General features: G+C 53.1%; 1 protein-coding gene across 6 annotated transcripts; it reads right to left on the bottom strand.

The window, feature by feature from the left end:
• Positions 1-3,051: 3,051 nt before the first annotated feature.
• Positions 3,052-14,712, bottom strand: SLC5A6 (solute carrier family 5 member 6). 6 transcript variants are annotated; one of them, XM_036872617.1, is made up of 18 exons: positions 14,622-14,712; positions 14,141-14,207; positions 11,484-11,593; positions 10,117-10,661; positions 9,726-9,791; positions 9,347-9,398; positions 8,920-8,987; positions 8,443-8,597; positions 7,924-8,064; positions 7,599-7,728; positions 6,882-6,970; positions 6,352-6,464; positions 5,942-6,009; positions 5,444-5,530; positions 5,114-5,295; positions 4,795-4,898; positions 4,430-4,545; positions 3,052-4,034 (listed from the first exon to the last, which is right to left on the bottom strand). In XM_036872617.1, the coding sequence occupies exons 4-18, from the start codon at positions 10,507-10,509 to the stop codon at positions 3,882-3,884; spliced, it is 1,917 nt and encodes a 638-aa protein (XP_036728512.1). In that variant the 5' UTR covers positions 10,510-10,661; positions 11,484-11,593; positions 14,141-14,207; positions 14,622-14,712; the 3' UTR covers positions 3,052-3,881. The 6 variants fall into 6 exon arrangements, with proteins under 6 accessions (XP_036728512.1, XP_036728511.1, XP_036728513.1 ...); XM_036872616.1 differs by lacking the exon at positions 11,484-11,593; XM_036872618.1 differs by lacking the exons at positions 11,484-11,593; positions 14,622-14,712 and adding an exon at positions 14,388-14,517.
• Positions 14,713-14,829: the final 117 nt, after the last annotated feature.

Below are 14,829 nucleotides of genomic sequence, written 5' to 3'. Positions count from 1 at the left end.
TACTTTTATCAGTATGAATTCATGATTTCCTTTTTTTTCATTCAATAGCTTATAATCCATTACTATTATTTTAATGCTCAGAATGTTCCAGATTTGGCTAGTGAGAGTCCCTTCAAGCTAACTTCTGTGTCCTTTGATATGATCTTATCTTTCCTTGATAAGTTCTTTGCTTTCTGGCACAAGATGTTCCAGGCCTATCTTGTACTTTGGTCCCAGCCCTAGAATCAACTATTTCTCCAAGAAGCCTTGGGTTTTTGTTGTTGTTGTTGTTTTTAGTGGAAAATGGTATTTAGAATCCAAGATCTAGGCACAAAGCACTTATTGCTATCACACTACTCCTGCTCCCAAACCCTCAGCGGACAGAGCTACTTCCCTCCCTGTTTATTTCTATATTTATGTAGATCTGTTAAAAACCATGAACACATGCCAATATCCCTTTCTCCGATCCACCACCACAGAGTTCATTCTTGCTTTCTCCCTTTCCATGCATGTAACACCCTTCTCCACTAGTGAGAAACATGGCTCAGGTTATTCCTAATATACTTATTTGATTAATCTCTCAGGATGTAGTCAAAGCCCCAACACTCTCTCTCGCATATATGCCCTCCTCATCCTACTCAGGCTCTGAGACTGTAATGGGCTGGCCCCTGTGTGGACGTCTTCATCTCCCCACCACTGGCTGCCTCCATGGCAGGTGACCCCCTCACCCTACTTGGACTCCCACCTGATGACAGATCTTCCTCCTGTATAGATGCCCTCCTCACTGCACTCACACTCTAACAGCCCAGGTTGAGCTGCTTGCACGTGTTGTTCACACGTATAGATGCCTTCTTCATTCTTTTTTTTGGCCGCGCAGCATGTAGGATCTTAATTCCCCCACCAGGGATCGAACCCCGCATCCCCTGCCTCGGAAGCGCGGAATCTAAACCTCTGGACTGCCAGGGAAGTCCCGCCTTCTTCATTCTGATAGGGTTCTGATTCTCCATGTGGGACACACACACACATACACACACCGGCTCTGACAAGCCATGCTGAGCCACCTACCTTGTGGATGCCCTCCTCATGCTGACACCCGACGTCAAGCTGCCCCCCCTTATAGGCTCCCACCTCACTCACTCCAGCTGACAACCCACACGTCTTCTTTCCTGTGAGGACGCCTTTCTCTTTCTCCAACCCCACACCAGGCTTCCGACCCCCATGGGCACTCTCCTCATCCAGCTTGGGCTCTAACGCCCCACAAAAGGCTGCCCTCCATGTGGTTGCCCCCCTCATCCTGCTCAGGCTCTGACATTCAAGCTGGGCCATTCCTATGCATGGCCTCCCTCCTTTCACTTGAGCTCTGACACCCAGAACGCTCAGCCCCCAGCATGAATGCCTACCTTGCTCTGCTCCACATAATGGCTTAAGGACTGAATTATTCAAGGAGGGAAGGGAAAAGGAGAGCTCCAAAAATATTAACTATACCCAGACACATTCTTTCATGAAATGTTTTAGTAACACAATGCAATATATCAGTGTACTGGGTCATGCTGTGAAATACATTCTTACCGTGGGTCTCAAGAAAGGTTTGAAGGCCACTGACCTAGAAAGATTCTAGTATGATGGTACAGTAGCACCCCATTTAGTACATCGTTTTTCTCTGGACTATCTCAGGAGAGACCCTGTCACCTGTGTGAGCACCCTATCAAAAAGGACACTGCTTCCAGGCAAGAGATGTGACTTTGGTGGGCTAATGGGAGTCACAGACCCGGGTTCTAGCTCTGCTTCAGCCCTTCACTAGGCAAGCAATCCAGTTACCATATACATTAAATATGCAGATGATATGGAATGTACTTCTCTCCCAAAGTATAAAATTAGGTAGCACATGAAAAGTGCTTTGAAAACTACAATAATTATCACAATAACTGGCATTTAAGGAATGCATCAGTCCTTTACACACAATATAATTTTGAATCTTTAACTGTGACATTCACACCTAATAGATGAAGTAACTGAAGTCAGTATTTGAACCCAGGTCTGTCCATTAGACTCCACCCTCAATCATTAAATGGTACTTTTAAAACGCTGCACGAAGATAAGTTACTGCATTAGAGACAAAGGAACATCTGTGTTCTGTTACAGAGTCTGAATTATATGGAGAATGAATTTTTTTTACCATTCCCCTTAAATATAATTCTTGAAAGTTCTGAGTCCTGTAGGGTCTCCCCTTTTTCTATGTAAATATAGCCAAAATGCAAGAATTTATGACAAAAAGGGGCAACTCAAAGGCCAACGGTGGCACCTGGTGCAGAGTCCCTGGGTGGCACAGTCATTTCCTTAGCTCTAAGATGGCAGCCAAGGTAAGGCCCTTGAATGAAGTGGGTGATGGATAAATATGTTGAAGAATGAATAAATGAGAGCCCGGCTAGGTCTACAACTCTGGCAGCTGGCTTGGGTGGGGACGTGGGCTGAGCAGTCGCCCTCAGCCCCAAGGTGGGGGGCTGTCAAGAGGAGGGCAGACCTCAGGGCAGAGTCAACCTGGCATTTTCTGGGACTGGCCATGGATGTGTGTGGAACTAAGTCTCTGCTGAGGGGCCTGGAGAGCTTGCCCAGAGCTGTTTCTGGGCAGTTGGACGGGGCCAAGCAGAGCTAGAGACCAGGTGTGCGTGGGCATGAGCAAAGTGTTCTTCACAAGACCATTAAAGTCCACCTCGAATATTCTATTTTTAAAAGCCAAATAGCAGCATTCTTCCTCCTGTCCCAAAGTGAAAATTCTCAGAGCAGCAATGACTGTTCTGGTCAAGGACGTGGTGGGTGAGACAGGGAACAGACTGAGCCACAGGGGAAGAGAAGCAGCAGAGGGAAAGTGTGCACCTTCCACCCCATAAGCACAATGCTACCCCCTGTAGACACATCAGCCAGAGAGACCAGAAACCTCACCAAGCCATCACTGGTCCCGTGCCTCTCTCCTCAGCAGAGGAAGACCTGTGCATGGGAAGAGGGGCTCTTTATCTTCGCCAGGGATAGCACTAAGGTGGACAAGAGCAGGTGCAGACAGTACAGGAGCCCAAATTCTAGCCCAATAGCAGTTTTTATTCCCTAGGAACAAAGATATGTGGGGAAGAAACTCCAAAAGGAAACAGCACGAATGACCAAATGCCACTAGGGTGGCGTGGCTCAGGAGTCAGACGGATGGCACGCTCCACAGTGGGCCGGGTCATGGAATTTAGTTTCTTAAATTAACGTTTTCCCCGTCCCCAAGTACCCATTACAGAGGTGGAGGGTGGGGCAGCGAGGTGGAAAGCTTCCCTACTCTACGCGAGAGAGATGAATATCCCTGTATGCTCCGAGACGCCTCTCAGGGACACCAAAACCTCCCTCTCAAGAATGGAGGTAGACAGATAATGAGAGGGGCCTGGGTATCACAGACAACCTGAAAGTAGTGCCACAGGGGCCCTTTGTGGCTGACAGAATGTGTGCTCCAAGGGGACTGCGAGGGAAGCAACAGCTGGCCAAGGCAGCTGAGTTTTACGGGGAGATGGTCAATCTTGACAAAGTGGGTCCAGCACTGCTATTTCTATTCACGTCAAAGGAGCCTGATGATGCAGAATCAGAAGCCATTATCCTTTTGCCAGAGGATTCGTCTCTCTCCCTTTCTCTGGCAAAATCCTACCCTCTGCAAGCCTGGTTCTCTAGAGAACAGACTGGCAAGGAACAAGGAAAAACCCTGTCCTACTCTCACACCTCCCGTGACATGACAGTTTCTACTGCAGCACAAGCTCCCAAGAACAAGGTCCTTTGGTGTGGGCGAGGTCATCCAGTCCTTGATCACCCCTGAGGATCACCAAGGAACTCCTTCCTGTGCCACAGGGTGGTCTCTGGGGCTGGGTCCCGAGTCCAGATCACAGTGAGGTCTCCTGAAGGATGAAGGTGGGGCTGATCCCCTGGTGGGCTGGGCCTTCCTCAGGCACATCCATGGCCTCCTTGTCTCTGCTGCCCCTCAGCATCCCATTGCTCACCTTCTCTGGAAACACAGCGGTGTCCACAGAGAGATCCTGGGGAACACAGAGCAAAGGGAGTGGGTGGGGTGAACGTGAGGCAAAGGGGAGGTGAAGGAACCTCCCCTTTCTCTTGCAGGAAAGGTGACCCTGCTTTGATCCTGGCTAGAAAGGAGACCGACGAGGAGCAGGCCCGGGGATGAGCACGGGGCTGGGAGGAGGGAGACAAGAGGCCAGCAGCTGTGGCCTCTCGGGGCCGAGACCCTTCTGCCCACCAAGCCCCCGCTCCCCTGTGGGAAGGGGCCAGGCAGCTGCTGCGGGACAGTCCAGCTCAGGCCAATCACCAGGGAAAGGGGGGCTGGGAGGAGAAAGAAAAGGGAGGCACAGGAGCCCAGGGGGCCGGCAGTAGCCTGAGAGGGAAAGGAGGGGCGATCTGACAACAGAGGCGCTACCTGGCTGAGGGTTTTGCAGTGAAGTCGCTTCTGACAGGACACGGGCAGGAGGGCAACGAGTTTCGGCAACACTGGGTAAATGGTCCGAGGGTTCAGGGTCCGGCCCCGCATTCCGCCTGAAGACAAAGTGCTCCCGAGGTTCCTACTGTGTAACCAGGGGGCACCCGCGGCCCCCTGCTCTCCCCCTGCTCTCAGGGCTCTAAACCCCCAGTCCCCGCCCACCTCCCCGAGCTCCACCAAGAAGCGTGACTGTTCCAGGCAGCACCCAGGAGCCCGGGATTCCCTGAGCTCCAGACCCCAGACCCCTGAGCGCCCTCCCTCAGCTGGTCCTTGTTTCCCTGTGCCCCCATGCCACACCCCCTCACCACTGAGCAGACTGACAGCCAGGCCCACCACAATGACCGTGGTGGAGTTGTGAGCGCTGTACCATAAATATGACAGGGAGTAGAGCCGCTGTAGCCCTGTGGGTCTGGGGAGAGCAGAGGGTGAGGACAATGAGCAATTCAGCGGCAGGCATTCCTCAGGCACCCGGCTCCGCCCTCCTACACGGTCCTAGAATCCTGGGGCCCAACACCCGACATGTGGCCCAAGTCCTCTGGTGGCCATCCCTTAGCAAGGCCCCTAGAAAACCCCTCAGAAATGAGCTGTTCTCCGCAAGGAGAGAGAGAGTGAGCTCTGACTCACTTGGAGATAGTAGTCGAGGGCATCAGTGTGGCCATGGTGACAGCAGTCAGATTGCTGGGCAGGGAAAAGCTGGACCCATTAGAGGGAGTGGGTGCTCTGCCAGAGCCCGTGCTGGTCACTATGCTCCCAATGCCGATCCAGAAGGCCATGATCAGTCCAGCCAACAGGCCCACGATGGCACCCTGCCCAGAGACACGGCGCACTCTCTTGTCTCAATGCCAGCCCCACCAAACCTTCACGTAAGCTCCCAGCAGTCACAGTGAGAGCCCTGCCAAGTCGTTCCCTAGGTCCACCCCCGCACATGACCGTGGAGCCAGATGGGTCACTCACGGGAGGATTGGCACAAGGAAAGAACATCCCAAGGCAGAAGAGTCCGAGCAGCGGGCCCCCAACCATACCAAAGATGCTGATCGCTGCCTGCGGAGGACAGGGTTGAGAAAAAGAAAAGAACACTCAGGGGATCTCTATCCCCAGCCTCACCAACGTGGCACCGCTACCACCACTGCCTCAGAGCCCCACCTGTCAGAGCTGTCCGTCTGTTCTACCTGGAATCATCAGAACGCAGGATTCCAGAGGGCAGAAATGGTTAAGGGAATGTGCTCGGGGTTCTCCTGAGGCTGATCCTCAGATATCTCCCAGCCAACAATGACCCTGGGGCTTTTGGCTACTTGAGAATCTGTTCACAGCTAAAGGTAGCTCATCAAAGGGGAATTTCTGACACCTGCCCCCTATGTCATTCCTTTCACAATAGCTGTCTTCTTCAATTTCTTGTTTCAATCAGCTCCTTTTCTCCCTTAAAAATTGCTTTCTTCCCTCCATAGTCATTACCTGCAGCACAGGTCCCATCTGGGAGGAAATATAGGCCATTCCCAGACAAAGTAGCCCATAGCCAAAGGCTGGGGAAAAAGAAAGGAGGAAACAAGCAGATGTGAGTTAACACAATAAAAGGGGGAAAAGTAGAGCAAAGCTCCTTCCCCAGCCAAACTACTACCTCTGTGTCCCTGGAAACAGGGCATATTACCTCAGGCCCCACCTCCAGGTCTCTCCCACCCCGTCCTCACTCTATGTGACTCAGAGACCTCCCCCAGGAAATTCCCTGACACGTAAACAAGGTTGGTGCTTCATTGGGCAAGTGCTGAGCCCAGGCTAAAACTGGTGTTTCAAAGCAGATGGACAACAGTTCTTAGGGTGTGTCTTAGAAAGAACACGGCTGAAGAGATGAGGAAGCATAATCCCACCGATGATTCTGGAAAGCATGGTGGCCCGGACTTCAGAGAAATGAGGGAACCAGGGTCGAATCAAGTCTTCCATTGTAACAGTTGCCAGTGAATTAAAAGCAGAGGATATGGTGCTGAAAGAAGAAAGAGAAAGACAAGTCCAGAAGCTGAGAAACGCAAAACAAGGGACCCCACTGAGGGACTAGCACCCTGAAGGCAGGAGAGGACGTGTGCAGCCCAAACACCATCCTGACAGTTGGCTGACGAGGAAGAGGCCTGGGAGGCAGGGACACCTGGCCTTCTCTGAGTGGGGTACAGGTTTGGTTCAAGTAGATCAATTCCTGGTATCATAAAAGAAGAAGAATCCTTCACCAAAAAGGGGCATCTCCCAGGAGAGGATACGCTCTGTCCCACACAGATGAGCTGCCCCTTGTCATTCACACATGAACGAATACAATGAGAGACTCAGAGGGACCCCTGCTCCACCCATCACCTTGTACCAAGGAGGGGTCAGTTGTGTCAAGCCTGATGGAAAAGGTCAAAGAGTGTACCTTAGGGAGCCACTGAAGAGGCAGGCAACAAAGAGCCCAGGCAGGCCTGGCAGGCCTCTCAGGAGATCCATCACAAAGTACAGGACGAACTGCAGGCGGAGCAGAAGTGCACAGCTCTCCTCAGAGAAGCCCTTCCCCAGAGCACGCCGCCCTTCCCCTGCATATGCCAGGCAGTGTCTGGAGACTGCGTGCTTTAGGAAGGGGGCCAGGCACTGAGGGCAACCCCACAGTAAGTGGAGAGAAAGCAGGCTCCGGAGAGAGAAGGACGCAGCCCACACCCCAGCTCTGCCTTGGTGAGCGGTGCGACTTGAGCATGCCAGCCACCCCGCTGTGCGTCCTCTTCTCCTCTGTAAAATGAGGCTGTCGGGAGGGTTAGACGAGACCAGGTGTGTGACGGCTCCCCACAGAGAAGGTGGTGCAGAGCGACCAGGTGTGTGACGGCTCCCCACAGAGAAGGTGGTGCAGAGCGACCAGGTGTGTGACGGCTCTCCACAGAGAAGGTGGTGCAGAGCGGTGAGTCAGTGAAGGTAGGTCCCCGCCCCAGTAGGGTGGGCACTGTGATTAGCTGGGGGCTGGGATCCTCACATGCTGGATTGTAGATTTCCAGAACAGGAAGGACTTTCCATCCATTTCCCACCCAGGGTGGGAGTCCCTCCTGCAGCCACCCAGACACTCCCCTTGGGGGTTCCAGGAGGGGGTGCAGGGAGGCCTTCTCACCTGGTCAGGGGCTGCTTGAGTCTGCTGGGTGCTCATGGGATACTCCTGGTAGTAGGCGAACATGACCAGGCCAATAAGGCAGCCCATGCAGAGGACCACCTGCTGGCAAGGGAAGACAGCGTAGCAGGAGCTGCAAAAGAGGCCAGTGCCAAGCAGGGAGACGGTGTTAGCAGGCACGTCCCCAAGCCCCAGAAGGCAGCTCCACGTCCTGCCCAATGGGTGCGTGTGTGCTCCGGCATCCTGACCCATCCCAACTGCCTCAGTGGAGCCGGGGCCCACTCTTCCCCCAGCCTGTGCTCCCCGGTCTTCCTGGCCCTGCACTCACAGCACCGCAGCCTTCTCCGTGCGGGAACTGAGGTAGCGCTGCACCTGAGCCTGGTTCACTCCATACAAGGAGAGCATCATGAACACACCCCCGAAGGCCAGCGTCCAGAAAGTGTGCCGCACAAAAGGGTCCGGATCCAGCCTGCCAGAGACACCAACATGTCACTGTTGCCCCAGAGACTCAGCCTTCCCCACCCTCCTACAACAGGGGGCAGGGCAGAGAGATGGCTGCCAGGGCGAAGCTGGACTCAAGACAGGGCAGCAGGTTGGGTGGGGAGGGGGTGGTTCCACCCCTCCAACCATAGCCTCATCCCAGGTACCAAAAACATCCTGACACCCAACCACCAGCCAGAACGCTGCGCTCACCCTCCACCGCTGCAGTGCCAGCCTCCCATTGGCCTCAGTGCTGCACTTCTACTTCCACAGCTTGCCCTCTGCTTACTACAGCCCTAAGCGCAGGCTCTAGATGGGCTCAGCTGTCAGGCACTACAGACCCCAGCGGGGGAAGGGGTGTACTTACTCAATTCCAGAGATAAGGCCATGCTGAGAAGCCACATCCCACACGTGCCCCAAACCGCCCACCTTGGCCGACCCCACAATGATAACCACCAGCTGCCCTAGGAACATAACCAGTGTCTGGAACACATCTGTCCAGATGACTGCCTTCAGTCCACCCTGCAGGGAGAGACAGCACACCTGCCGCAGACGTCTACGAAGCCACACCACCAGCGAGGGCACCAGACAGCCGCCACCGGTGTACAGCTGCTGATGTCACTCCCAGCCCACCCCCACCTTCATCCCCCACCCCCCACCATAAGCCCATCCCATTTCCTACATCTCATTTCACAGCACCCTAGAAGGTCATGCCCTCTCCTCACCTATATTCTTATCTCATCTACCACCCACCTATTGATCTTATCCCATCTTTTCCCTTTCCTCCCATCTCCCTCCCAATTTCACCTCTTCTCCTCCCTCCCCTAAGACTAACTGCGCTTACCAGAGCAGTGTAGACGGTACAGACAATGCCTAGGGTCAGCACTGACAGCCAGAGATCAAAGCCAGTCACTGTAAACAGATAAAAGTCACATTCCTGTCTCCCGAGGAGGGTTTCCCAGCAGAGAAGCCAGAGAAGCCTTGGTAAGATATGAAGCATTTAGTCATTAAGGATGATATAAATCATTTACCACAATGGAAAAAAAAAGTTTGCAAAGCTCCACCAAAAGGTGTTGATTAACCAATTCAGATGGGGCATGGTAATGTTTGATTAGCTTTCCACCTCTAGTAGAGACCAGCCAAGGGCCCAGGCAGTGAAATAATACCCTGGTCAAGGTTGGATTCTTTTCTGCACACTCTCCTCTACCTGCCCCTCCCAAAGGTTTTTCCCAGCCTGCTGTGGCTGGGAGTCAGGGGCTGTGACTCCTCACCTGCATTGAGGGCCAATGATGGTGCATAGAGGACAACCCCCATGTAGATTACCTGTCGGGTATGGAAAAGAGAATGCGAGGGGAAGAGGAGATGAGGGTGGGCAGAGAGAGGAGGAAAGATGGACCTCAGCTCCAATATCCCAATGGCCTCCCTTCACCTAGGCTCACCTCCCTCTCCCTTCTTCCAAAGTTTGGCTTGCTGCCACCATAGTATCTGTGCCGGAACCGGAAGGAATGGGAAGCAGGCTGCCTCTGGGGGCTAGCAGGAATTTCAGTCTTGCTAGTCTGAGAGCAAGGAAGGCTCCAGCGGCCTCAGCAAGCCTGAGTCCAGTTCCCCCTACCAGGCATCAGGCTCAATTTCTATCCTCATTCCACTTACCATCTGAAAGATGAAGGTCACGGTCCCACAAACCCGCACAGCTTTATTGAACCGGAGCTCCAGGTACTAGGTAGGAGTAGATTTTTTTTTTTTTTAAAAGGTATTTCTCTCCACTCCACCCCCAACAATTCACACACAACTTCCCTCAAGAAACCTAGGAGCAGAGGAAATATCCAACTCGTATCCACTCTGGGCCCCACTCAGCACAGCACCCTTCTTCTCCCCCAACTCCCACCCTGCCCAACTTCAACCAGAGAGAACTTATAAACACACAAGGTATTCCCTGTCACTCTCATTAGGCAAAGGAGATCCAGGGGCCCAGATCCCTATGTGCCCTGTTCCTCCTCTCCACCCCTGACCCTGGGGGTCCTACGTGCTCCTCCCTACCTACCTCGTAGGCACTGGTGAGATGCAGGCGGTAGAAGATTGGGATGAAGACATGTGCTGGGATCAGCAGCCCCAGGAAATAGGAGCAGCCCAGGAACCAATACTGGGTCCCAAATCGGTAGATCTCGGACGGTACGCCCAGGATGGCCACGGCTGACTGGAAGGTGGCCAGCAAGGACAGCGCCACAGGAAAGCAGCCCATTTTGCGGTCCGCCAACAGCAGCTGGCCGATGGTGTGTCGCCCCCAGCCACGATAGGCATGGTAGAGCCCAATGGCAAGGGAGAGAACCAGCAGCAGGACAAAGACCACATAGTCCACCAGGGAGAAGGTGGATGTGACCATGTTGGTGTCTGAGGCTGGGGGGAGGGGAGCGGAGGTGCTCACCGCCACACTCATACCCTCTCTGTGTCTGTGACCTGCAGCCACTTGCTGCTCCTGGGCTCTGGGCTGCCACTCGGCTGGGCAGTGGCAGGCAAGTGGCTACAATCTGACTCCCAGCCACTGTCTCACCATCCTCCTCTACCACCAAGTGACATTGTCCGGGTGAGCTGCAAAGAAATCGGCTCTCAGTCAGGCCTATCCTGCCTTCATGGCCACCCACCCTTGGGCCTGTGCATCCCACACCCATCAGATTTGGGCCAGCCAGCTCCATGGCAGCCCTTGAAGGTCTGGAGGTACTGATATGGGTTTGGTAGGGCAGAGAGGGGAGGGAGGAAGCAGCAGACTGAGAGGGCCAGGAGACAACTACTTGGCCAAGTCCTTTTTGGGTGTACACAGCTGTGAAACTTAAGAACCTTCTTAGGTCTCCACCCTAGCAGTGAAAGAAAAATCAACTCTAGCCCATGTTTCTTCTCAGAATTCCCTGCCCCATCCTGCAGGCACAGACCCAGTCACTACAATGTACTAAGCCAGCAGAGCCCAGCCTGGCGCCACTAGCCAGCAGGGAGGAAGAAGCAGAGACGAATGACAGCATGGCCTCCTCCATTCTCCCAGCCTCAGTACCTGCACCCCGTGATCCTCAGTGTCACCGTCCTAACAGCAGCCCTTCTCAACACTGATCACCAGGGAGGCCACCTCCACGAGAGCGCCAAATTCCATTTCAGGCAACCCCAAGCCAACCACTCTGTTCTCCCCAACACTACTAAATAAGGCCGGCCACCCACCTCTCAGCTCCTCTACCTGTAACACCACAGTCAGTAGGAGATGCAGGAAGAGTGGTGTGATTCAAAAGGAGATGGCAACATGCTGGAGCCAGGGGTTCAGAGTTACAATTACAGGGGCACTTTGGAAACAAGCAAACCAGCCAGGGAGCTGCAGGCAAGAGAAACAGTCAGGGAAAGTGGTCCTATCCCACGGGCGCAGACACCCACCTCAAGAAGCAATCCCTGTTCTGAATCAAAGCTGCCTGGAGAAGCTGTGTGTCTGGAGCTGGGCAGAGGCTGAGGATCTGGTCTACAAGCAGCTGAGGTGAGACGAGGAACTGGGGGTAGAGGGAAGCTCAGCAGCTATTTGTTCTGGACCCTTCAGGGAACCAATCGCTGTGGACCAAATGGCCCTATCACCCTACAGCCCCCAAACTCCAGCTCGGCCCTAGAGGCTCCAGAATGGGGAGCAGGGAGCTCACATTCAATAGCATTCTTAGATGGATTAGGCTTTCACTGTAAGTCACACTTGGCACTGTGTGCAAGGGGGAACTGGAAAAGAGTTGCTGAGAGATGGGAAAGTTGCTTTTCTAACTCCTGCACAAGAAATACTAATCCTCAAAGAATATACCTACGTTATCCTCAGAACAAGGACCAGATCACAGTATGTCAAAACTTAAAGGAATCTTAAGAGATCACTATTACAACCCCCTCATTTACCAACAAACACACTGAGGCCCATGATTTAGATAGCCTAATATGATGTTAGTTAACATCTTTTGAACACCTGTTATATAATCCAGCAGTGTGTTATGCACTTTATAAACGTTAACAATTATAAATAAGTAACCATACCTATCACTTTCAAAACACCATGTCTCAGGTTATGCACTTTATATGAACACTCTCTAGTTCCCTAGGGTTATACAGCATGATATAAAACAAGGGAGAAAAAACAATGCTGTCAGTAGGTATGACAGGTAATTCACCAGGAGCCCCTCCTTCACTACTCCCAGAACCAGGGCTGGAGCAGAGTGTTAATTGCTGTCAGTCATTCCTGAAGCAAAGATTAGATTTCAACTAATCTAGAGAGAGATTAATATAAACTATGTCTTTTGTCCTTGCCCACTAGGAGAAAGATCAGCCTAGCTGTCTTCCGGCTCTCCTACACTGTGTTCTTGGACAGATGTTGCCTGGCTGGCAAGATACGACCTCATGAAAACCAGTCCTGAACTCTGAACCTCCTGGAGCCAATGAAGAGAGGAAATCAGAGTTGGCAACTCTTGAATCACATGTTCTACTGAGTCACAAATGTTAGTCCCCAGAACAATGTTCCCAACAGGCCACTCAGGTTTAACCTAAAGAAGCCCTGGGCCTTTGTGCATTGCAACATCTTGAGTTTTCTCACTCCTCTTTGGCAAGTTTTTATTACTGTGAAAGAGGTGACGGGAACTACCAGAGAGTAAGAGGAGAGAAGATGTCTGCTGTGTGCACATAACACTGTGTAGAGGTAAAGCGTTAATGATACGGCTAGGCTGGTAGTTGGAGAAACGAAAAAAGGTCCAAGTATAGACAGGAAAACAGATGTACAGAAATGGAGACCCTCTACTGCTGGGGTAAACTGGCAGGGCTCCTGTGGATTCTATTTGCATGAGATGCAGAGAACTCTCGTGGACGGCTGAAGAGAGAGCCAGGCAAGACAGGAAAAACCAGACCCAGTAACAAAGGCTTCATTAGACATGATTCTAAGAACAGGATAGTGGCCTTCTAAAACTGCTACACTGGGGACTTCCCTGGCGGTCCAGCGGTAAGACTCTGTGCTTCCACCGCAGGGGGCATGGGTTGGATCCCAGGTGAGGGAACTAAGACCCCAAGTGCCGTGAGGCATGGCCAAACAACCACCACAACAACAGCAACAACTGTACACTGATCTAAACCCCATGGATTTGCATCTGAGAGGAGCCGAAAGTAAGAGATAACTTGTCTCACTAAAACTCTAATACACAGGGCACAAATAGCGGGCTGTGGGACTCTTTTAAAAAGTCCAAGATACACAGACAAGAAAGAGAATCACCCTTCACCACCCTAACTCCACTCTCACTTTGGTTACAAAGTGAATTGCTTTGACTCCTACAAAAGGCAAAGGTGCGACTGAAAGATAAACCTTCCCAAAAAGATGCCTTCAAAATCCGTCTTTGTGGACTTCCCTGGTGGCGCAGTGGTTAAGAATCCACCTGCCAATGCAGGGGACACGGGTGAGAGCCCTAGGCCAGGAAGATCCCACATGCCACGGAGCCACGAAGCCCGTGCACCAGAAATACTGAGCCTGTGCTCTAGAGCCCGCGAGCCACAACTACCGAGCCCACACGCCCCAACTACTGAAGCCCGTGTGCCTAGAGCCCGTGCTCCGCAATAGGAGAAGCCACTGCAATGAGAAGCCCCTGCTCGCTGCAACTAGTGAAAGCCCGCGCGCAGCAACAAAGACCCAATGCAGCCAAAAATAAATAAAATAAAATAAATTAATGTAAAAAAAAAGATTGCATAGTTTCCAGAGAAATTACTAAAAAAAAATCTGTCTTTGTGCCTAGAATTCCTCAAGCTCTGAAAGGCTTTAGGGGCCCTCATTAAAATGCTAGTAACTACTAATGCCTTAGAAAATGTGCCAGCCCTCTGAAGGTAAATCCTTTCAGGAGATTCCAGACACCTGGGGGTAGGTGGAAGGGAAGCCACGCTACTGAAGACGAGCTTTGGTTAGCTTTGATGAGCTTTTGCTAACCCTAACCAAAGCCAACACTCAGTCCCCCCACCCCCCCGCCCGGGGCTCGCTTGGCGCCCTTCGGTCAGGGCGCCGGGCCACCACGGGACAGCGCTTGTCTTTCCCTTACCTCCGTGGCCCAGCCAAGGCTAAGGCGGTCCCGTGGTTCTTCCCGAAATCTGCATCGCTCCCTTTTTCTGGGAAGGCAAAGAAATGAGGAGTTAGGGAAGCATCTATCCCGCCCCTACCTCCTCGCCAGAACACAGGACGCCGCGTGGTTTCAGGACTGAGCTGAAGGAGATAGGGTGCTCCGGCTCGTCTCCTCCCGACAGGGTTTGCCCTTCGCCCTTCGCTCTTCGCTCCTCCATTATCCTTACCCTCTTTATTTCCTGGCTTCTCTCCTTCCCTCCACACGCGAGGTGGCAGGACCACTACCACCTCGTCGCCGGCACCTCCGATCTTCCCGGGCCCCCACTCTAGAGGCCGGCCCATTCCGCCCCTCACCTCTCCGCTCCTCCCCTCCCCTCCTCGTCCCTTCCCACCCTGACGCCACTCTCCCGAGCCTCTGTGTTCCGGCCCACCCCCTGTCGGCCCGCCCCAGTCCAGCCCACCTGCCGGGTCTCCACACGTGGGTCCAGCCGCCGCCAAAGAGCCGGCCCCGCAGCGCCAAACCGGGTGACAGCGGGGTCCCGCCCCCTGCCCGCCCACGCCGCCGCGCCGCCATGTTTACTGAGGGCAAATGGATTAACCCCCAGCCGCTGCGGATACGCGACCCCGGCTCCAAGCGCAAGGAACGCGGGGCTGAGGGAGCAGTGGCGG

Source organism: Balaenoptera musculus, chromosome 13 (assembly GCF_009873245.2).
Source record: "Balaenoptera musculus isolate JJ_BM4_2016_0621 chromosome 13, mBalMus1.pri.v3, whole genome shotgun sequence".
NCBI classification, from domain to species: Eukaryota; Metazoa; Chordata; class Mammalia; order Artiodactyla; family Balaenopteridae; genus Balaenoptera; species Balaenoptera musculus.
The sequence above is the reverse complement of the archived record's forward strand: the minus strand, read 5'-3'. Positions and strand labels throughout refer to the sequence as shown.